This window comes from Microtus ochrogaster, chromosome 6 (assembly GCF_000317375.1).
Source record: "Microtus ochrogaster isolate Prairie Vole_2 chromosome 6, MicOch1.0, whole genome shotgun sequence".
Lineage (NCBI taxonomy): Eukaryota > Metazoa > Chordata > Mammalia > Rodentia > Cricetidae > Microtus > Microtus ochrogaster.
Genome location: NC_022013.1, coordinates 39,991,445 through 40,015,943, shown reverse-complemented (window position 1 = coordinate 40,015,943; position 24,499 = coordinate 39,991,445). Strand labels below are relative to the sequence as shown.

The 24,499-nt window shown below is 39.9% G+C and overlaps 1 protein-coding gene across 2 annotated transcripts in view; it reads left to right on the top strand.

Annotated features, from left to right (window-relative positions):
- Pla2g4a (phospholipase A2 group IVA) overlaps positions 1-24,499 on the top strand; it is a 156,754-nt gene that overhangs the window by 66,061 nt on the left and 66,194 nt on the right. For both annotated transcript variants that reach the window (XM_013346713.2, XM_005348474.3), the window contains 2 exons: positions 16,232-16,380; positions 17,419-17,532. In XM_013346713.2, the coding sequence (XP_013202167.1) occupies positions 16,232-16,380; positions 17,419-17,532 (263 nt within the window). The remainder of the gene's footprint in view (positions 1-16,231; positions 16,381-17,418; positions 17,533-24,499) is intronic.

Here is a 24,499-nt window from a genome sequence, read left to right as displayed (position 1 = left end):
TCCATTTTATTCTTCAAGTCTTGAACTGCTTCTCTAACCTGTTTGATTGCTTTTTCTTGTTTCTCTTGGTTTTCTTGCGTGTCTTTGAGCGATTTATTCATTTCCTCTACCTTTTTGTTTGTAATCTCTAATTGTTTATGGCAGTTTTTCACCTCCTGTTTAAGGATGGACATAATTTTTATAGCATGCATATTACCTTCCTGGAGAGACATTCTGTCAGTCCATCTATCGTAACCCTTTGACAGAGTCCGATTAATACTTTTAAGAGTACGAATTCTCTCAGACAATGTCTCAGCACCCTCTGTTATTGACTGGGTTTTGTTTGTCAAATTGGTTGTATCCTTCTCCAGAGGGCTGAATTTCCCTTTGGGTTGGTAATTATCTGTCTATAAAGACTGTATCATTTCTAAAAGAGCCTCATTCTTGGCTCTATTATCAAACCATGTTTTTAAGGAGAAAATATGATGGACAATGCTAATTCTCAGAATCAAATAGAGAAATGTAGGAGGGAAATAATATAAACCTTGCATAACATTTGTACATGGTATAAGTGAAAAAGCTATTGAATTCCTGGATGGTTAAATTGTCCATAATCCTGACCTTTTAAATTATAAATTTATAATCTAAATATACGTACAGAATCATCGGTAGACCATTTTCTTTATTATTCAGGAGCTGACAGAGCTTTATGAGGACATTTAAAGAGAATAAAAACACTTGAGAGATTTGAACTCACAGCCAATTATAAAAAAATATGGTATATAGTATCTTAAGGAACTCTTTGGTGATTTTCATAGCCTCAAGCTTTTATTTTTTCATACTTTCTTTACATATGGGAAAACATTATTTTATTTCCAATGAGGTTATAGCAACATTGAGTTCCTAATTTTTAAGTAGCTATTCAATTTGTAGGTTTGGGGTTGCACACATCTCTCTAAAACATGTGTATGAGATCTCAGCGTACATGTATTCACCAGCAAACCTTATTAAAAATTTGAATTCTGATTCTGTAATTCTATGAAATAGATGAAGTTTTAACATCTAAGTGATATGGTCATCAAGGATCTATTGAGCTCTCTCAGGAGGCAGGTCTGGGGGTGCTTTTACCTGTCTTCACTCATCCTGAGGTCCACAGCTTCCATATGCTAGAGTGGAGAAAAGGTCCAATTCTATCAACTTTTACTGGTTTTACTTTAAAGATAAATACCACAAAGACTTTACTATATTTTATTGTCCAGTTCATATGAAGACTGCCTAATTATGTGACTCACAAGAGTATCACCAAGAAGACAGATAGAAACAAACCACAATGGCATTAATCCTGCCTCACAATTCCATTCTTCAGTCCTGAAGTTTCTTTGTTATACTGGAATCATGATTAAACCACATTACTATCAGTGAAATGAATTCTTCCTTTCTATTGTTCCAAAAACCTCAGTGCTTGCTCAGCGTCAAGTGATCACACTTTTGTCAGGTCCTATATGCACATGAATATTCACAAAAGCACCCGTCCTGCCATATACGAAAGATTCTTAGTGTTGAATGTTCTCCCATCTTCATTTGTGATTATATTGCCAGGTACTTTCCCTTCCTTGAACCACTGCAACATCATTAAAATTGTTTTATTCACCTGTGCAAGTAGCTTTGGTTGACACAGGCCATAGGAATGTGTTGACCATGTCAAGTTTAGAAAAATCTTTGCTATCATCATTTTTACATGTTGTCAGAGAGTATATAAAGAGCAAAATCGAGTTCACTGTCAGAATGCAAATATTCTTAAAGATTTACTTAGTTGTATGTATGTGTGTGGGTGGGTGAATGGGAATGTGTGCTTGTGCATTTGTGGAAGTTAGACCTGGGTATCAGGTGTCCTTCTTTATTTACTCCACCTCTTTTTTTTACTGTCTGAGGCTCTCTTAGAATCCTAGAGCCTGAATTGTTTTGGCTAATCTAAAAGCCAATAATTCCTAGTAATCTTCCTGTCTCTGTCCTTCTTGATGCCTTGTTTGTTACGTGGTCCTGCTCTAAACCTCTGTCCTCAGGATTTCTCTGCAAGTTAAAGAGCTAGGACATTTCTTTAGTGCCCTGGAAGAGTTTTCATGATATGCTTTGTTTGTACTGCTTTATGACCTTGAGAAAAGAGACACACTTCAATTCCTTTTTTGTCTTTAAGGTAGATGCCTGGTTAAGGAGGAATCAGCTACAGTTGTGAATTGTTACTTAAATAACGGAGAGCAAACAACTATGACTTTTCAGAAATAACTATCAAAAATGTTTTAAATCAGTTTTGACTACATGTCCATGTAGAAATATTTGCAAATACTCAGTTATTTTTGAATAATATTTATTATATATTTTATAGTCTGTTGAACAATCATTCTTCTCACATCACTGTGTATTGGTGTGACTATTTATGTTCATACTCAGGGAAAACAAACACTTACTTAACATTTTTCTAAATCATGTTAACTTGATTCTGAGCCTGTTCTGGTCAATTTGACACAATCTGGGGTCATCTGGGAATGACTGGACCAGTGATTCTGGGTCATATAGCAAAGCTGACTGAGCAAGGCATTGTGATCAAGCCAGTCAGTAGCATTCCTCTATGGCCTCTGCTTCAGTTCCCTCCTCTAGATTTCTTCCTTGACTTCCCTTTGTGATGGACTATAAGTATAAGATGAAATATACCCTTTCTTCCCCAAGTTGCTTTTGGTCTTGGTGTTTTATCATAGTAATAAAAAATAAAGTTTAGATGAAGCCCCAACTCACTAGAGGTGAGGGGAGTAAGAGTGATCTTCTTTTTCCTAAGAAATTACAAGAATCCTAGGTATTTAGAATTGCCTATGCCCTAAGAGGAAGGCCTGCTACAAGCTTCAGTGGTCACCACCATTGGCTTCCAATCTTCAGTTACATGTGTTTATGAATCCTGGCCTTCTGCTTGTGACAAGAAATGGAATGCCCCCTTCAAGGGAAGACTTCTCTATCGTCGGTACAGCAGTAGCAGGAACTTGTGAACATCCAGGGGTTATGGTACTGAGTCTAGATTCATGGCACTCCAACATGCATCATCACATAGTTGATGAGAAACATAGGTTTCCAACACTTTAGAATGGAAGAAAATTTAAACCCAGGTGAATTTCAGGAAGGCCTGTCATCTTTTATATAGTGCTCCTCCTCTAAAAACACCTTGTGTGTGTGTGTGTTGTTTGTGCATGTGTGTGTGCATATTCATGTATGTTGTTTTGTGTGTATGCCATAGCACATGTGTGGAGTTATACATGATCATAAGTGTCAATTCTTACCTTCCACCTTGTTTGACAGTCCCCTGTTCATTGATTCAGACTCAGGCTATCTGACCTTTTCACTGTGGCAATGTTGACTGTTGACACACGTCTGACTTTTTGTGTGCTCTGAGGATCCAGACATACACATCATGATTAAATAAACAGTTTTTTCTTAAACCTACTAAGACATCTCCCCATCTACCTTTTCCAATGCTGTCTCTAAAGGAGCAATCTAAATCCCACCTGTAAAATCCTGTAAAATTCCATAGTTCAAGCCTCTTCAAAAGACCATAATTGCTAATTATTCCCTATGAAAGGGAGCTTAGACTTCAGTTTTCCTTTTAGTAAATATTGCATGGGAGAAGAGGTATCAGGTCTGGGTGGACAGATGCATTTTCTCTTTAGTAATTTGAGCAGCTTTAGATAAATTCCTATAAAGAAATGTGATCCCATGTCCTGTGTCCATTTTGAGTTCCACATTGATCAGATGTTCTGGAGAAGAGGCAGTTATATTGATGAGCAAGCGTGGGTTCCATAGGTGGGCTGTCACTAACCTCGTGTCTCTGGACAAGTTATGTGTCCTCTCTACACCTTGCTGTAGTTGAACTTTCTTTTGGGCTGCCAACTCACAAATAACGACAAGAAGACTTATTAATTATGAAAGCTTGGCCTTAGCTTAGGCTCTTTCTCAACTAGCTCTCATAATTTAAATTAACCTCTTTTTATTAATCTATGTTCTGCCACATGGCTTTTTTTTTTTACCTATTTCCCATTCTGTAATCCAACTTGTTCCAAGTCTCACTGGCATCTCTGCATTCCTAGATTCATCTCTTCTTCCTCTCTGTCCCTGGAAATGGGAATCTATCCTCCCCTGTCTAACTGTTGAGCATCCAGCTCTTTATTAAGCCAATCAGAAGGCGCCATAAGCAGAGGCACATCTTCACAGTGTGCAAAAAGGTTATCCCACAATGCCTTACTCTCTTCATGGTGGAGATGTGACCATGTGACATTTGAGTTAACATATATTTAGTACTCATCCGTGTGCTTGATACACTGCCTGTTACTGTAGCACCATTTCTTGTATCCACATAAAATACTCTCATATATTATCAGAACAGAAATATCTGGTTTGAATAGTCCCTGTACTGGGTTTCTTCCACCTTTTCTTTTTGGAGATAAATTTGCATTCTGAATTTCTCTGTTCAGGAATCTTTAGATCCATCTTCCTCAACTCGAGAGAAAGAAATAGAATGGCATTTTCTTCAAGAAGATTCTCCCACAGGCATGTTGCCAACATGACAGGCTTCTTCACACTACCACCTTCTTACTGGGCCTCTGGCTCACTTGCTGTTTTTTAAAAATTAGTGCATAGCCCCAAGTCTGGCCCACAAGTAAGGTATTAAGAACTCCTGGGAAAATAAATCAAATTGAAGAGCTGTTCTTCCTGAATAATGTTCCCTTTACTGCCTCAGTGAGGAGTGACTTGGAAAAATGTTCCTTCCCTCCACCCCCTGCAGATTATAATGTCTCCGTTATTTCTGTCCACAACTTATTAGAATTTTTCTGAGACACATCATATAGAAGTATTTATTCACAATTTTGTACATTAATTATGGAGTTTCAGATCTTATTCTTTGTAACTGGCATTGATGTTTCTCATTTGTGAGTCTAAAGTGTGTATTTGGTAATGTGTTTCTCTAGGGCCAGCCTTTAGGTTATGGCTAAATATGAGTTTTAATAGAGTTTACTAATGTCTTTGGAATGTTTCTGAGTCCACCCAGAAGTTAAAGGGCTCAAAATCTAATGAAATTCTTTCCCAGTGGTCATTTCATAGAAGACAATTTCAAGATGAGTCAAATGGCTTGTTACATGTTTATCTCACATGTCCACTCTATGTGACCATGAAGGGAATGTGGAGAAGTACCAAGTGCAAAAGTGGAATGTTTGCCTCACCCCTTTAGAGGGCCACATCCTATGCAAGTTGTTAGATGCCTCATGAGTGCCTTTGGATGCTTTCCTCTATGCTTAAAGTTTAAGAGTTTTTTTGTTTGTGTGAATTTAGGTTTTATGAACTCAATTAATAATGCCATTGTGCGTTTCAACCACATTGTCTGAGTGGAATTTCACCGAGTGTAAGGAATTTCACCCCATTTATTCAATAGGGGTATATTTGCAATAGTATAAGTGTATAGAGTTGGAGTTTATTACCAGTCCCAGCAGGACACACTGCACGTGGCTGCTTTGCAAGTTCCAGCCGCCACCTAATTATTCACTTGCTAATCATCCTTGTAACATATAGGAGCATCTTCCTCTTTATGTCCCTGCTTTTGTTTTTAATCTATACTTTGAAATGTTAATGATCTATCAAGTGGGAACAGAACATTTTTTTTTCCAGATGGTTCTTAGTTGAGTTGTACTCAGTCTTCTTTGTGTGTGTTAAGTGCATTCTTTTTGCTGGAAAAGCTTACTCTGTCTCTCTACCTAAAAGTTTGCAATTAAAATATAATGGGATTAAATTAAAATGAGTTTAAATGTTTCTTAGATTTCCCAAGAAAAAAACACTTCTCTCCCTCTCTCTCTCTCTCTCTCTCTCTCTCTCTCTCTCTCTCTCTCTCTCTCCTCTCTCTGTCTCCTAGGCCTCCTTAGCCTTATTCCCCAGGAAAAGGTGAGCACCCTCTGCCCTTTCCACAGCCCCATAACACAGGACAATCAATGTGATAGGGAGTCAAGTCAAAGCAAGAACTCAGTTTATTACTGTGAGCGTCAGCTTATATAAATTAAGTTACATCCTGTGATGTAAGGGTACCTCCAGCTGATGAGTGTTGTTCTGTATATGTGTGTATGTAGGCATGTCTCAGGTGTTCTTCATTGTGAGCTGTCCTAGTTTTTGATATGGAACCTGAGTGAGAACTTGGGACTTCCTGAGTAGACTAGGTTGGCTGGCCAGTGAGCTTCAGGGATCCACCCATCTCGATCTCCCCAGTGCTCGCATTACAAGCTTGTGCTATCATACTCAGTTTTGTGCCGGGCAGTGGTGGTGTACGCCTTTAATCCCAGCACTCGGGAGGCAGAGGCAGGTGGATCTCTGTGAGTTCGAGGCCAGCCTGGTCTACAAGAGCTAGTTCCAGGACAGGAACCAAAAGCTACGGAGAAACCCTGTCTCGAAAATAAAAAAAAAAAAAAGAAAGAAAAAGAAAAAAAAAACATACTCAGTTTTTTGCGTGGGTGCTAGGTCCTCAAGTTTGAGCAGCAAGCAGTTAGCCAACTGAGCTGTTTCTGCAGACCCAAGAGTTAATGCAAAGATATTTTTGTTTCCTTACAAAATGCTGTCACATTGACCTCAGTAAAATGGCCATATTGAAACACCAGAAATTTAGTTCTGCTTGAGAGCTACATTTGACTTTTTCCCAGGTTTTGTACATCCCCCACTTCTTTGGTGTTGCCTTTCAGTATTTCTAGACATAAGAATTCCAGTTCTGAACCTTTCCTGGGGTGGGGGGGGGAGCATAGTCTGTTACCTAGAAACACATTCCCTGATGGGTTCCTGTTCTGGTAAGAGATTCTAAAGGAAAACTAATTTTGGAAATTAGATTGACTACAAATATGCTTGAAAGAAGTGCTGGCACTAATTTATTTTGAAATAAAAAGAAAAACAATGTGGGGGGAGGATACATTAGGAGAGTTGAGGCATATTACTGAGGAGTTAAAAAAGAAGGGAGAATAGTAAGCCTGTAAAGCCCCCTCTCTTACACAGTGTCTCTCATTGTTAGATAACCCTTTATTATATTCTTCTAATGTTTTGGATTTCATATTTTACTGTTGTTGGGTTCACCATCCCATCATTCAGTGGAGGATAAGAAGGAAATGATCCCTGTCAAGATGAAGTTTACAGTGGATAACAAGCAGACATTGCCTAAGATTGGTTTATTTGCTCTGGAGAGAGACTGAGTTAAAGTCTATTGTTTTCTGTGCATGTGTCTGGCATGCATGCATATACGTGCCATTAAGTGTGTATGGTATAATGCATACTTGTGCACATACACTTGTAAAGAACAGAGGAAGATGCAGGGAATTGTTCTCTACTAGTGTCCCTTGTTTCTTTGAGGCAATATCTTTCTCTAAACTTGCAACTTGTGATTTTAGGCCAGGCTGGCAGCCTGTAAGCTCTAGATACTCTCCTTAGTCTCTGCTCTATCAAGTACTGGGACGCAGAAGTGCAAGACCAGGCTTTGAGGTCTGTCCTGGGATTCAGAGTCCATCCTCATGCTTGTGAAATGAGTATTGGTAACCACTGAACTATCTCTCCAGCTGAATTAAAGCCTGTTTCTGAATGATTTTGTTTGACTCAGTAAATGTCTGTGAGTCTATCTATCTGTAATGGGAGTAGTTATGTCTAATCAGCAACTTGATATGTTACTGTCTTTTTTGTATGCAGATTCTCTTAGGGTTTCTGTTGCTGTGAAGAGACATCATGACCCCAAAAACTCTTATAAAGAAAAGCATTTAATCGGGGCTGGCTTAAAGTTCAGAGGTTCAGTCCATTATCATCATGGCAGGAAGCACAACAGCATGCAGGCAGATACGGTGCTGGAGAAGGAACTGAGAGTTCTTTATCTTGATCTGCAGGCAGCAAAGGAGACTGTGTGCCGTACTTGGGCACAGCTTGAGCATAGGCCCTCAAAGCCCAAGTCCACAGTGACAAAATTACTCTAGCAAGGCCACACATACTCCAATAAGGCTACATCTACTCCAGCAAGGCTATACCTCCTAACAATGACACTTCCTATGGGCCAAGTATTCAAACACATATAGGGTCCCTTACTATTCAAATCATCACACGGATATATGTAAGCCTTTGGGAACATGGATTTTAGTTGTCTGTTTCATTGAAAAGGAAAGCAGAACAGGCAATTCCTTGTCTAGGAAAGAACCAATTAAATAAGGTGTGAAGAAAACATTCCATTCCCAGTATTCCCACCTGTACAGTCTTTAAACTCTTATCTTGAACATTGGAACAATAGCAGTGGCTTTAATAACTTGTGACTTCCAACATGGAGAGAAACAGTGATGTTCACAGATTGAGATGCCATCCTGCTGTGTTAGAACAAAGATTGCTGCCCTCGATATGCATGGATAGATTGTTTGAAATGTAGGGGTTCTCACAGTTGACTTTTTGTTAAAGTATAAAAGTAGTATTGTAGTATGTGGTACAAGAGGAGTCACTGACCCTGGAAGGACCTGGGGTTGACGAGGGACCTCTCTGGTTTGTTCCTTTTTTCAACCCATGTTAGGCCACTGTGAAGGAAGTGAAGGTTAAAAACTGTGTTTCAGAAATACAAGTCTGCTGGTGTTATAGAGAGTGCCTTCTACATTAGCCACTGCAGGATTTCATTATGTCCGAGGCAAAGTGGTGCTTGGTTAACTGAGGTAGTGATGTGAGGGGAATTATTACTAAAAAGCTAGATGGAAGGTTCATTTCTAAAGTGTGAAAACTGAAACTAAGATTGAATGTAAAAAACTCCGAGCAAAAGAAAGGAGTCTCCTGTCTAACTCCAGTAGCTATAAATGACAGTGCCACAAAGTCAAAGAAGAAACTCAGGGACAATGATAAGTTTTTTTTTTTCTTTTTTTTTCTTTTTTTTTCTTTTTTTTTTTATTTATTTATTGAGGATTTCCGTTTCCTCCCCCCCCCCGCCCCCCAATAAAGACACTCTCCCCCATCAGCCCGAAGAGCCATCAGGGCTCCCTGACCTGTGGGAAGTCCAAGGACCGCCCACCTCAATCCAGGTTCAGTAAGTTGAGCATCCAAACTGCCCAAGCTCCCCCAGAGCCAGCACGTGCAGTAGGATCAAAAACCCATTGCCATTATTCTTGAGTTCTCAGTAGTCCTCATTGTCCGCTATGTTCAGCAAGTCCGGTTTTATCCCATGCTTTTTCAGATTCAGGCCAGCTGGCCTTGGTGAATTCCCGAAAGAACATCCCCATTGTCTCAGAGTGTGGGTGTACCCCTCGCGGTCCTGAGTTCCTTGCTCGTGCTCCCCCTCCTTCTGCTCCTGATTTGGACCTTGATATTTCTGTCCGGTGCTCCTATTTGGGTCTCTGTCTCTGTCTCCTTTCATCGCCTGATGAAGGTTAATATTCAGGGGGATGCCTATATGTTTGTCTTTGGATTCACGTTCTCATTTAGCTTCTCTAGGATTGTGAATTATAAGCTCACTGTCCTTAAAATATGGCTAGAAACCAAATATGAGTGAGTACATCCCATGTTCCTCTTTTTGGGTCTGGCTTACCTCACTCAGGATAGTGTTTTCTATTTCCATCCATTTGTATGCAAACTTCAAGAAGTCCTTGTTTTTACTGCTGAGTAGTACTCTAATATGTATATATTCCATACTTTCTTCATCCATTCTTCCATTGAAGGGCATCTAGGTTGTTTCCAGGTTCTGGCTATTACAAACAATGCTGCTATGAACATAGTTGAGCATATACTTTTGTTGTATGATGGGGCCTCTCTTGGGTATATTCCCAAGAGTGGTATTACTGGGTCCAGGGGTAGGTTGGTCCCGAATTTCCTGAGGAATGATAAGTTTTACAGCCAGTTTCTGTGTTGTGTTGTGTTAGAGAAAGAAGGATAGAAAGGATGTGGGTTTGTTTTGTGCATTTGCGGAGGATTTCCAAGGCTGTAAGAAGATAGTTAAGGCCTCATAATGGAGACAGACCGAAGATGTGACTGAGGGACACACCGAGGATTTGTATAAGCCAGAGTCCTTAACGGACAGCTTTTAAAGGAAACCAAGAGCTGGCTCAGCATGATGGGAAGGGAAAGAATCTTTTAAAAATGTCTTACCTGGCAGGAAGGTACAGGGGAACATGTAATCGAAAACCTCTCCCCTCTCCTGTCTTTGCAGCTTTGGGGCGAAGAAACACATTTTGGCTGCTACTGAAACCCGTCATTACGTGTAAGATCTGAGATGAATTCTATAGAGAATGAGGAGGTCACATGATATGTTTAAAAATAATTTTAATAATTTATTTTGTTTTTAACTGTGTGTGTGAGCATGTGAGTACAGATGTGTTGTGGAATATACACTGTGAAGATTTGACACTCGGTTTGACTTAATAAAAAGCTACACAGCCCATAGCTAGGCAGGATTTGGGGGGCAGAAAGGACGCTGGGAAGAAGGGTGGAGATGCAGGAGTTGCCAGCCAGGGATAGAGGAAACAGAAAAGCACCATGGGCTGTACAAAGTAAGGACAATAAAGGCTTGAAGCAAAAAGTAAATTAATAGAAATGAGTTAATTTAAGTATAAGAACTAGTTAGAAACAAGCCTAAGCTATTGGCCAAGCTTTCATAATTAGAGTCTCTGTTTCGTGATTTGGGAGTTGGTAGGAGAGAAAGAAAATTCCATTTCCACAGGTGCCTGTGAATCCGGAAGAATGCTTCAGAGCCCTTTGAGCTGGAGTTGCAAGTTGTTCTCTGTGTTGCCCAATGTGGGTGCTTGGAACTGAGAACTGATCTTGGGTCCTCTGCAAGAGCAGTATGTGTTTTTAACTGCTGAACCTTCACATTCCTCCAGCCCCAAATTAAATATTTTTTAAGACTGTAAATAGCTGTTGAGAGCTTCTTTGGAAATTATTCTGTATAGGTCAGTATAAACAAACCTTCCAAATTTAATGGTAGTCCAAAAGAATGAGACCCAGTTTATATACTGTGTGCTTCTCGTGGTTTAAATGAAGATGGAATTAGGCAAAAATATTCTGTGGCACTAGAAGGTACTGTAGAAGTGAATGCTGAGGAGGGAGAGGGGAGATTCTTAAAGAGGTAGGGTGGCGGGCTATATTTTAATTTCAGTGGTGGTGTCATGAGTGGAAGTCCAGATTATAAAAATAAGCAATCTTGCCAGTTAAAATCTGCTATCATTTTGTTTTTCAGATAAAAATTTGAGATTAAGAAATGAACTAAACTGCTTATTTTTTTAATTTGTCAAAGTCATGGCTAAGTGGTGTTGCTGACCCTACTATCCTAGAGGCTATGGCAGCCCACACAACAGTCCCCAAAGCTGCCAGGGATTCCCATGTCTGATTGTCATTGTTACTAATCATAAAACTTTCAAAGAAATGTCTACATTTGGGAGCATTCATAGGCATGTCTTTAAATGAATTTTTACCAAATATTTGATCTTTCTCATTTAGTGACAGTTGAAAAATATTTAATATCAGTTCATGACCTGATATTAATATATTATTTTTATTATAATTAATATAAAATATAATTAAAATATAATCACTATAACTTAATATAATATTAAAAAATATCAGGTCATGACCTCAAACAAATTGCCAACCAGCATATCTACTTTACTTTATTCCTGGAGATCCTTTTCATGTGGCCGCTTGCAAATTTCTTTAATGGTTGGAGAGAAGCAGTAATGGCTTAACTGGATTGCGCTTAATGCACTGTAGGACAGAGTAACTCATGTATGGAAGGCCAAGGTGCTTATTGCCTTCCTTATGGCAGATGTTTATATGAGTGTTATTATACTGCTATTGTTTAGTTTATTCTAATCTTATATCTTAAATCCTTGGCTGTGAAATGTGTGGAATGTATAAGAGTCTGAGTATGTCATCAAAAATGAAGATTTATCAGCCAATCTGAAAATTCTGATAGGAGATGAAGGGACCTACATTTTCCTTTTCTTTTTTATTCCTCTTTCCCCCCCCTCCTTTCTTCCTTCCCTCCCTTCCTTCCTTTTTCCATTTCTTCCTTTGTTCCTGTGTGGTTCTGGGGTGAATCCAAGGCTTTGCACATTTAGAGAAGGCCTCAAACATTCCAAGTTCCAGTTTACAATTTTACCAGCCATTGCAAATGATTCTGGGAAGGTAATTCAATGTTCTGAAACATGAGAAACACAGTTTTAAACCCACTACCACTTATGGTAAAATTGACTTTGCATTTTCAGGGACGCTTCTTTTTGAGATCTTTGGGTTTTTTTTTAATCCCTCATTCCCCAAGTCAGCAAATTACTCAACAACTTTTTGTCAATCAAGGGGTTTAAATTGTTCTGGGGTAAAGTAGAAGTGGAAAAAAGCAGTAGATGCTTATAAAACAGAAGTAGGAGTTCAGGAGCTCCTGTCGTGAATCACATTGTCTATGACCTGGATAAACTGAGTGACAGATGGAGCTGCATGACTTCAGGCAGGCGCTCCTTAAACCACGAGAGTTTATGAGTAAGTTTCAGAGCCATGGAATTCTGAAACTATTTCCAGTTGCATGTAGCTTCATGCCATTTTTATAATAATAGAAATGATCTTTATCCTACACCCCCATCAGTTTTGTTTGTCAAGATGTAGATAAAAGGAGGAGATGCAGGAGAGCTTCGGCCCACACATATCTTTGCTTCATTGCTTGTTTCCCTGGAAACAATTTAGGTAAGCACTGGTTACTGATTAGTGGTTCAACATCAATGAATGGCTCTTCTGGTATTAATTTGCAAAGTCATGAAATAGATGTGTGGCACCAGGGGTTCTCTTTTGGCCTTTTAATTAAAAAAAAAAACGCATTTCTAGGAAATTCTCTAAAGCATTGAGCTAGGTTTTTGCTGTTAACGTGGACTGACTTTCCTCTTCCCAGATTTTAAGTGTACCACTATCCCAGTCATTACTGTGGGTAAGATGACTTGGACTTGAACGTTAAAACTCATCCCTTAAAAGTTTCTTTCATCTTGGATGCAGTGTCTCTTGGCTTACACTGTTAGCAGAGAAGCAGACTGCAAAACCAGAGTGTGGAGCTGCTAGTAGTTTTCCATCTCATCTGTCCGTCAGCCTTTGACATTTCAACTTTGAAGCCATTTGCTGGAGAAGCAAAGGAGAAACTAGAGAGCATGCCACTCTCAACAAACATTCTTAGCTATTCACTCTGACTTGATTTAAAAATAAAATAAATGCTGGCAAGATAGAGGCCCATTATTGAACTGGATTCTAAGTTTCCAAAATGTCTTTTGATATTTTGACCTATCAAGGTGGTGCTAGTATCTTCTAATATCATTTTCCATTTTGTTTTGTCTGGGTTAAAGTGATTTAAGCCAAGGCAAGCACTGAGAGTTTAAACTCACAGAAAATGGTCATGTGGTTAATTGACACTTTCCACTTCCATTTGCCACTTCCGTTTCTTACCTGGTTTCTTCCAAGTACTTTACCTTCTGCTTCCTGTTACCTCTGTGTCTGTTTTGTGACCTTTCCTTTTTTCCTCCAAGACTCAGATGAAGGGCTAGAGAGATGATCCAATGGTTAAGGGCATTTATTGCTCTTGTAGAGAACCTGGTTCAGTTGCTAACACCTACATGGTAACTTATAACTGTCCTTCACTCTAGTTTTCAGGGATCTGATGCCCTCTTCTGACCTTCATGGACACCAGGACATATACCATGGACATACATACGTGCAGGCAAAATGTTCATGAACATAAAACAAAATAAAAACGTCTTTGAGAAAAGATTCAAATATTAAGCTTTATAGCAATTTCCCCACCTACGGTTTGACCTGGTTTTTGCATAACCACCTGGGTGAGTGAGTTGGGAGTCACCAGTGTGGTGTATCTGCTTGTCTCCCATTTACTTTGGTGTTAAAATTAGGCTACTCCTTTTTGACTCACTTTCATATTTCAAATCTACAGTTTAGGGCTTGGCTCTTTGTCAAAGAGAACATGCCTTTTGACAGGCAATTCTTGGCATACAGTGGGAGCTTCAAAGTGTATTGAATGAATGAATAAAGGAATGAATGAATGTTTACCATCCATAAGCCTCCCTTTCCCAAATAGCTTTTATATTCGAGGGTGAGAATTTACTTTATCCCCTTAATATTCTTCTGGAAAATATATTTGAAAACACCCCTCACCCCGTGAAATGGCCCTGTGAAAAAGGATTGACCCAGTGGGGCAATAAATAGCTTTGTTCCTTTTTACGTATTGTTTTCTGTGTCATATGACTATTCTCTTTGAAGTCCTGTATCTACTGATTCCACAGAGGAAGGCCTGTTTATCTCTATGATCTTTGGCTGCTGTGGCTCCTCTGAATACATTGATTTGCTCCTGGCTTGGCATCCTAACCTGTGGAGAACTGTGTGGAGGAAAAGGAGCAAGTTGTGGGGGCGGAGCCACCCCTGTGCATTTCTCTCATTAGACTTTGTGGCTGCGTTACTGTTTCTTAGCTTCTCTTCCTTGGTCTAGGAAATGTAACAGCTTCCTTAGAAAAGATGAGAAATGCCTCTTCTCCAAAGTGGAATTTAGTCAGAAGCTGTCCTGTGTCCATGGCAGCTAGACTGCATTAAACATGACGAACCCTAGAATACACTTCACCTGCCCATTGCCATTCTTGCATGAGGGTCTTGGTGCAGAACAACTCATTATTAGATGCGTGGTAGACAATGTCGATGATCCTTAGTTTGTGAGTACAACTCAGGGTCATAGGTGAAATTTGTGAAATATTGCTGCAGGGCAAGGTCCTTATTCCTTCCTCATACTTGCCTGTTGTGTGTAGTAGGGATCAGTCAGCATTGGTAGCAGGATAGCTCAGCTTGTATTTCCTTTTTCTCTGATAGGGTCTCTCTTGATCCCAGTCTTTTGAGTACTAGTGCCAGTTGCCCCGAGTGATGCCCATTGCTTGGTATTAGCTGGAAAGATATTTGTATATCCTTATTTTCTTGTCTCTCTTTGTCCAGCTCTTCTTTCTGTGGAAATCTGTGTTTTACGATCTCTCCCTTATTTCCTAAGGACAAGATGTCATTAAGACCATGGCTGATGTAATTAGTGACCCAAGTTCAAGATCTTCCTCTGACGCTTAGCTGTAGGACAGAGGATAGATTGCACGACACTTCTCAGATCCTGTTTATTTCATAAGATGCACTAAAATATAATAGTCACTGTATTGTAACGTTTTATTTAAATGAAATAAACATGTACTGAAAACAACTACCATGAACTATCATGTAGTTATTGGTATTTGTGATTACCAATTACAGTGACCAAGTAGGAAAGGATATATTAAAGAAAAGCGACAGGGCTTATATTTTATTATGGCAGTTGTTTTTATTGCCAGATTCTGAAAGCAAAAAGGAAGGATATGATCCTTGCCCTCAAGGTATTTATGGTCTCATAGGATAAGACAGATGTATCATTTCATACATACAATAAAAGTATCAACAGTGTTGTCAGCTTATCAAAGGAGTCAGTGGACTCACAGAAGAGGGAGCGATCTTTATTTAAACTGTTTGAGTCACTTAGCTAAAGTATAAATGTGGTGGGAATAACATAAAATAGCTCCTTTGCACGCAGCTGTTTCTGTATCTAAAGGAACACATATAAGCTCGACTCAAGTGGATTTTTATGTGACATAGAAAAGGCTTTCATTTTTGAAGACATCTCACTGTAATTTGAGCAAACTCCATCATAATAAATACAGACGGACTGTGAGTAGAATTGCTGCCTCTCTGAGCAGCCCCAGGCAGCCTGTCAGCGGCCCATCTCCTCTGCACTGGCTCTTGTTACTTTCGTAAGCAAAACAAGATGATTCCTCTAATGGAGACAAATACCAGGTTCTTGAGTCTGTGATCTTGTCCTCATCATGGTCCCGTGTTGAGGGACATGCTATATAGTTAGGTAAGTGAGGTTCCTGTCATTGTCGGGTAACAGGCAGGATCCATCCCTCGAGATGAAGGAGTTTCCAAGTAGATAGCTTTATAAATGATTCCTTCTCACTGGTCTGTAATGGAAGGAAGGGACAGACTATGTAAAAGTTTCTAACACGTGATGTTCTGTTGTGTCTGGTCACATTTTGGTTTCTAGTAATGCAGACATACTGGGAGTAAACTAGCAACTTATATTAACAAAAAGTGGGACCATGAATTAATTAATTACACATTTCTCCCCTTCTCGTCCCTTTACTGCTCGTAGTTGACACGCCAGATCCTTACGTGGAACTCTTCATTTCTACAACCCCCGACAGCCGGAAGAGAACAAGACACTTCAATAATGACATAAACCCTGTGTGGAATGAGAGCTTTGAGTTCATTTTGGATCCTAATCAGGAAAATGTTTTGGAGGTAAGTGAATCATCTGGGGGCTGTGCACAGTGCTCATTCCTATGGAGAGAGACGCCTTGCCTCTTCCCTGCTCCCTTCTTTCCCCTTGTGGTTGTCTGTGAGCTGGGTGCAATGCTTACTGGGCCGCATGGTATGTGTGAAGCTATGTGAGTGTCCACGTGGATTTCCCGGATGCTTGTGCACTTCAGAGAGGGTGTTTCTTCTGTTCTAAAGATGAGATTTTAAAAAGCAGGATATAAATATTAATCCATTGCTTTTAAGATATATGTACATGGCTTTTTTAAAAAAAACAGTTGCATTGCTTTTCTGTATTAATTTCTTTTTCATATTTCAAATCCTAGAGAGAATAAACTTCCATTGTTGTAAATAGTGCTCCGTTAGAAATATGCAAAATTTGTTGCTTCAAATAGAAATCCCATATTGAGAAGAAAAAAAAAAAGAAAGTATTGTGTGTTAAATATTGAGAGCTCTAGGGATGTGTGTAGAGAATGGACTGATGTATGTAGCCTTAAGGGACTGTGATTACAAACAACAACAGAAACAAAACATGAGGACCTTAAGGGACTGTTAAATATTAAATACTTTAGATTTTTTAAATTAAATGTTTTGAGACAGCTCTTGCTTCCATCTTTGAGTGACATAGAACCTGCTGTGTAGACCAGGTTGGCCTCAAAATCCAGTTATCTGCCTGCCCTGCTCTTTGAGTGCTGGTGTTAAAAATTTTATGTAACCTCACCTAGCCAGGAACATTATTTTTAAGCCTGAATAACAGTTTTATAGTACTTTGTTTTTAAATTTTATTTGGAGAATGTATTTTCTGCATAAAATGCCCTGTGGAAGTGAGACAAGGGCATTAAATTTCCTAGAACTGAAGTTACAGATCATTGTGAGCCGCCATGTGGGTACTGGGAATTGAACTTAGACCCTTTGGGAAGAACATCTAGAGCTCTTAACTGCCGCGCCATCATGCTAGTCCGCCATGATAGAGATTTTAGATAAGATTTCTGGAAAGTGCTTACACTCTCTTTTGCTTTGTAGATCACATTGATGGATGCCAATTACATCATGGATGAAACCCTGGGCACAGCTACATTTCCTGTATCGTCTATGAAGGTGGGAGAGAAGAAAGAAGTCCCTTTTGTTTTCAACCAAGTGAGTAGCAGCAGAGCCACTCCCCACTCCATGTTCTGTATGCATTGATTTATTTTAGAAAGCTGTGCTTAATCTTGGAAACATGTTTCCTTGGAGAATGCTTTACCTTTTATTTTGTTTGCTGGTTTCCTTCCTGCCCTAACAGTGTGCTCTCTTGTCACTCTTTGTGGTGCTGGAGCATGGATCCAGGGCTGTTCACAGGCTAAGCAAACACCCTACCATTGAGCTATATCCAGAGACCCCTATGCTAGTCTCTCATCATTCTATAAGTAAACCTTGATTGAGGTGATAAATACTATGAGGCATTAATTTTTTTGTTGTTCAAAGTAATAAGAGTGAAGTTAAGCCACAGCTTTGCTCTCCACCAGAGGATCCACCAATACAAAGCATTTGGGATCATAAGATGTTGCCAAACGCAGACTATTCCAACATAGTGTGCTATTTTGTTGGAATATGTATTTACTATTACTATAATAAACACACAAGGTAATATTGAATATATTGCTATAAATTAAATATGTCTAAGAAAAGAATTCTAACTCAGATAATTAAGGTCACATCAGAGAAAGGTCAGAAGGAGTGGTGTTGGGTTATTCTTATTATCTTTATACTTTTAGGGTTGTCACAATTTGGTTCTCATTTATGAATAATAAAAGCATTGGGGAAATGATTTGTGCAGAACAAACTCAATGTATCTTAATGTATGATAAATGCATAAGAAATGAATTAGAGAATTTTTGGTGAGCCATGTAGCTGACTGGTGAGGCAGGAAAACATTTTATCATGTCCAAGGATGTCCATTTTCACTCATCTTTAGAATGACTTCAGGTTCCTCTACTTACACAAACCTTTCTCCCTTAACTCTCAGCTCCTCCATGTTGTCTGTCCTATTGCAATCTCAGACAACCTCTTCCTATTTGATCCCTAAGGGTAACCTGTGGTGTTTTGGGGACGGAGTTACTTATATTCCCCAATTTATCCAATTCCAGTGGTAATGAAATTTATATAGGCCAAGAGAAGTGAATTATTAATTATATGTGCCTGCAGAGTCTGTGCATGACTTATGTGCACACCATGTATGTACACTTACTTAGAAGTGAACTTAGATCACAGGTTTCTTGTGCAGTCCACATGATTTGGTCACCCCGAGAATCTGAGAAACTCCATCTGTGCATTTCTCACGGGTCCTTTCCCTGCTCTGGAGGGCATGTTTTCTACCAAGAGATGGATGCCTTACTTCTCTGTGGACACCTTTTAACTTCATTTCAGTTACTCATTCATTTCATAAACATTTATCAAAAATCTACAGGGTACCAGCCATTGTGTTTGTACAAGACATATCAGGAACAATATACAGGAAGTTATTCTCTCAGTTATCTTCCTCTGAGCTAGAGGTGAGAATGGAGTTGTAATGGGAAGTGGAAGGAGGTGTGTGTGTATGTGCGTGCATGCATGCGTGCATGAGTGTGTGTGTAATAATAAGTCACCATGCACTGAGATAAATATTGGTGAGTTATACAGAGAGTTTAATGAGAGTGTGTGCATAAAGGAAGTTTGTTGTGTGAGATGAGGCCCCGGGTGGTTTGAACAGTTTGAATAGTGAACATGGTGGTTAACACCTTGACATCTGAAGGTAGTCCATTTGGCCTTTGAATTTCTTATTATCTTTCTCATCGTGGAAATTTAGTAGTTCCTTTGTGACTCATCCATCTGTAAAAATAGAGATAATATCTTATATGGGATTTATTATGATAACTATATACATCAAAACAAAGAATATTATATAAATTTAATGATAACTTTTATAATTTAATGCATAAAATATAAACTATGCATCACTTAATTATTTAAAAGTAATTATATTGTGTATTCTACATTAAGTATGCAGTGATATTTAAAACATATAAATATTAGACATGCTATATGCATGCATACACCGTACAGCAGTGTCTGGTACATATTACACACTATGTATGACTGTGTTTTGTTTTTGTTGCCGATATGACTTGAGAAGAGAGTAGTTTTTCAGGAGGCAGAGAAAGAGTTTCGAGCATTCTAGACAGAAGCAATTGCAAAAGCGTAGTCTTGAAGGAAGGAAGCAAGATGGGGCAAGTTAAAGGCTTGCCAGGTACGCAGTGTTAGTAGTAGGCCAAAGGGCACAGAGGTGGTCAGAGCATCCTGGCCCTGCCTGGGCTTTCAATACAGGTCTATAGAGAGCATTGTAAGCATGGGGAAAACAGCTCTTTTATTTACAATACCTGATCCAAAACCTGATTATGAAAGAAGACATTATAGAGAAGAAGAATATGGTCCATCCCCTTCCGTCATGTTCTAAGGCTAAGTTGTATAACCCCCGAGCTCTGAAGAGGCTTCTTACATTCCTGAATTCAAAGTAGGTTATGTAATTGCTTTGCGTAGTGTGTCTGGGACAGAGTTAGCCAAAGAGTTTTTTTTTTTTTCTTTTATGACTTCTCTCTCTAGAGTCCCTTGCAGTTTGTATTTGAAGTCAATCCTTTGAGTTGATGAGCTGGGGTGGTCCTTAGGAGAGGGGGAATTGCTGGTTGACAGAAGAGTCTGGGGCTCTTCCTTGAATTATGTGGGAGTGCCCTATGGGAGCCTTGCCTCCCTTTTCATTTCCTGAGATAGAATCTGTGCTAGGTGGGTGGTTTTCTGTTTGTACCACTCACACAGATGTGGAAGACGGAATGAGCCACCAGGGAATGCTCCGAGAGTGCAGGTTTCAATAAACTCTGAAGATGAGTGTGACAATATGGTATAAGAAGAGCACTTAGCCTTGGTGAAAAAGTACAAAAATTACAAGCCAAGACATTACCAGTCCAAGTTCCCTCAAACTTCTGGCATCTGAAAGTTAATCTGACTCAACACAGAGTGGTGTCTATGGCCAGGAGACAGCTGGAGACTCAACAAGGACCTCCAATTGGACATGGACTGACTCCCAGGGACAGTTCTGGCCATTTGGGGATTTGGAGCCTGGAATCTTGTTTGTCTGGTCACTGTTTTCCTTCTACATGTTTGAATTATCATTTGCTTTCTCTGAGCCTCACTTCCACCCTTAAAATGAGGGCTTAGAATGTGTTATTTCCAAGCTCCTCTCTTGCTTAGTTTATTTTGATCGCGTTCCCAAAGAAACTTGCATATTCTCTTGTTTCTCAGATATTAAAAATAAAAAGAGCAAGAGAAAAGCTCTTTCATTTACATGTTATGTAATTTCAAAATTCTGACTTTGTCAGTGCAATAACAAGCTTTACTATGAGGAGAATGTGAGTTCTTACATATGCCCCAAACTTGCTAAGTATCAGAGAGGCACAGAGGTCCTTTTCAGAAATGCAAGAATCTGTTGGAAAAGTAGATAGCCATGTGTACAGTGATGAGTAGCAGGTGATGTGCTTGTGTGTTCCATGTGACTTGCTTCATGATGAGCACACAGCAAATGGCATGGCCACTGTGTCCTCATATTCTCGTAAGGTTGGTAAAGAGGCAACAATGAGGAAATGAATAATCACTCAGCACTAGCTAGTGATACATATCAGGAAGAAAATTCCACAAAGCAACGTAATAGAACTGGGTGTGGTGGCACATGCCGGAATTGTGAGCGCTAGGGAGGCTGAGGCAGGAAGATAATGATTCTCAGGCCAGTGTGGCCTCCATAGATCCTATCTTAAATAAAGTAAAAGGGCTGAAGAGCTTTCTTACTGGGTAAAGGCACCTGCTGTCATGCCTAACAACCTGGGTTTGACCCAAGAACCACATGATGGAGGGAGATAAGGAACTTCCCCAAGTTGTCCTTTCAGCTTCACATGAAAGTGCTTGTGTCATGTACAGGAGACCATGTGTACACACACACACACACACACACACACACACACACACACACACACACACTAGAGGAGCTATAAAACAACAACACCCCCAACCATCCTGACAACTGTGCAGCTGAAGTTTCTGCTACATACAGCCAGGAAAGAAGGTTTCTCTGAAGCATTCTAATTCCTCCCCCCTCCCCAGATTTTATTCTAAAGTTTTACAAATATAAATCCCTCAAACATTTCTACAGTGAGCAGACATACAACTGTCATCGTGTCCTGCGATTTCCATTCCCCTGCTGCATATGTTTGCCACACACTTCATCTCTTCACTCATCCATCAGCTGGTCCCTTTGGTACCTTTATAAACAGATGGCAGACAGCGCCATGCTTGACCGCTAAACACTTCGGTATATGAGTGAGTACCATTCAGAATCTATATATTATCATTTTGAGTACCATGTGCCTAGTAAAGAAAAATATGTGCCTAGGGTTAAAGAAATAAACGACTCATTTATTAGTTTGCTCATTCTTTGAAAATGCTGCTATGTTCTGTAATGAACATTATACTGCTGTGTTTGTCATCTGTTTTCCATCTGTTTACAAATAACCACGGAACACCCAGCAATGCGAAGCCACTCTTTGGCTACTGATTTCAAACATGAGCAAACAAGCAAGCATCTTTGTCCTTACAGAGCTCATATTCTGTGTAGTAAACCAAATGAAATGCAAGTTAAAACAGGAAGAGACGCTTCTGTTGGTGAGAACAGCAAATGCTGCATAAGCCAGGGAAGAAGAATGAAGGGGTTGCATATGTGCGAGGTAAAGAGGGTAGCAAATGACACTCTAGAAAATGTGGCTGGGAAAGGGATCTCAGAGGCTGGGGCAGAAGAGATCTGAGGTAGGAAGACCCTTCCTATGGTTTCAGTGTATTCCCTTAGGAGTCCAGAACTAAGAGTGTATGGCACTGTTGATAGGTGGGAGATAGGAGCTCTTAACATATGGAGGTAGGTATTGTTGAATTAGGAGCCGCGGGGCTGCGTCCCCGGCACCCGGCCGCCCACATGGCTAGCTTAGCTTATGCCCCGAAATAATTACACGGAAACTGTATTCTTTTAAACACTGCCTGGCCCCAATAGTTCCAGCCTCTTATTGGCTATCTCTTACATATTAATCTAACCCATTTCTATTATTCTTTGTAGCCCACAAGCTGGCTTACCAGGAAAGATCTTAACCTGCATCTGCCTTGAGTGCGGGAACCATGGCGACTCACTTGACTCAGCTTCTTTTTCCCAGCCTTCTGTTCTGTTTACTCCACCCACTTAAGGGTTGGCCTATAAAGGGGCCTAGGCAGTTTCTTTATTAATAAGAAATCACTCCCACATCAAGGTATGTCATTGATGCTGGCCATCCTTGGGAGTTGAGGAAATGTTAAATGAACACAACTGGTGCCCCAGCACTTTCTGATTCCTTGTTCCTGACATAATCTCTGGGTGTTTCAATTGTTTCCATACCATCTATCATGGCCTTAATTGGAGCATCCTCACTTGGACTTTCAGCCTCTGAAACTCGCTAATCTATGCAAACCTATGTTCTTTGTAACATACCTATCTGCCATGGTTATAATAAAAGTAAACGGACTAATGTAGTTTAGAGGCCCAGACTGTCTGGCAAGCTAACTAACTGCTGCAAGGAGGATGGCTCCAGTGCCGAGAAATAAAGAAGGGCAAGAGACTAGGTCTCAAAGGGACAGATGGCAATATGTTACAGCCATTGTAGGTAGCCCGGACATCAAAGGCTCAGCTTTTCATTGAAGAAAAATGTGACCAGCGTGATTCACTCTCAGGGTAGAGGACAGTCCTCATCAGAATGACCTCAGGAACTGCCTCAGGGAAGCCATCATCTTGTATGGGCACAACGTGTTCAGAAATGCCATTTCTAGCTAAGGATAACGAGGAGAGACTTGATGCTTGGAGGAAGAACAGTTTCAGTGGGTCAGAACCCAGCAGCACGTACATGCGAGATAGAAGAACTGACACACCATCTTCCAGTTTGGGTAGTGAGTCATAACAGGTTTGTACCCAAGTAAGAGGAAACTGAGAGCCAGCAAGGTTAGGCTTTTTCCCAAGAAAGGGTTACCAAGGAAAAAGTTATGGTGTAAAGATACCAAGGGTTGAAACTGTGTCAAAAAAAGTTGGAGGCCCTAAGAGCAGAGTGCTTTCCTGGAAAGTGATGAGAATAGCAATGCAGGGTGGCAGACACAAGAAAGCCTCTCTGTTATCAGCTCTAATGTGTAAGAGTTGAGTCAAGCAGCTTCTTGGTAGGGGTGAGGGCTGCTGAGCTGGAAAACTGGAATTGCTGTTGAACGTTCTTACCTAGACTATGACTTACGGCTCAACTTCCTCCAGAACACTGAGCTTGGAGGGTAGAGTCAGTTTTAGAGCTAGTTCCACAGTTTTGAGTAATGCTATATACTCCTCACATCCTTATCTGTGAAGCAGGGTTGCATCTAGTACCCACCTCTTATGACTGTTGTCATGGTTAAGCAGGTTAGTACTGAGAAACAGTACATGGTCCAGAAACCACTGGGTACATATTAGATATTTTCATTATAGTTGTGGCTGATCTAATTTAACTAAAGGTGAACCGCGTGCTTCATGGAACTCATTTAACTGGATATCATACTTATTTGTTTGTCATTATCCAACTAAAGAACTTATTGTTGACACACAGGTAAAGTCAAATTTAGCAGATACTTGTTTGAAAATGATTTAGACTACTCTAGTCACTCATTCCTGAATTTATCAAATACAGTGTTTAGGTTCAAATAGCTAATTTTGATCTAAAAAAAGATCTAAGTCAGTGGTTCTCAACCTTCCTAATGCCGTGACCCTTTAATAAAATTTCTTATGCTTTGGTGACCACCAACCATAAAATTGTTTTTGTTTCTACTTCATAACTGTAATTTTGTTGATGTTATGAATCATAATGTAAATTATCCTTGTTTTCTGGTGGTCTTAGGTGACTGCTGTAAAAGAGTCATTTGACGCCGGGCGGTGGTGGCACACGCCTTTAATCCCAGCACTCGGGAGGCAGAGGCAGGCGGATCTCTGTGAGTTCGAGACCAGCCTGGTCTACAGAGC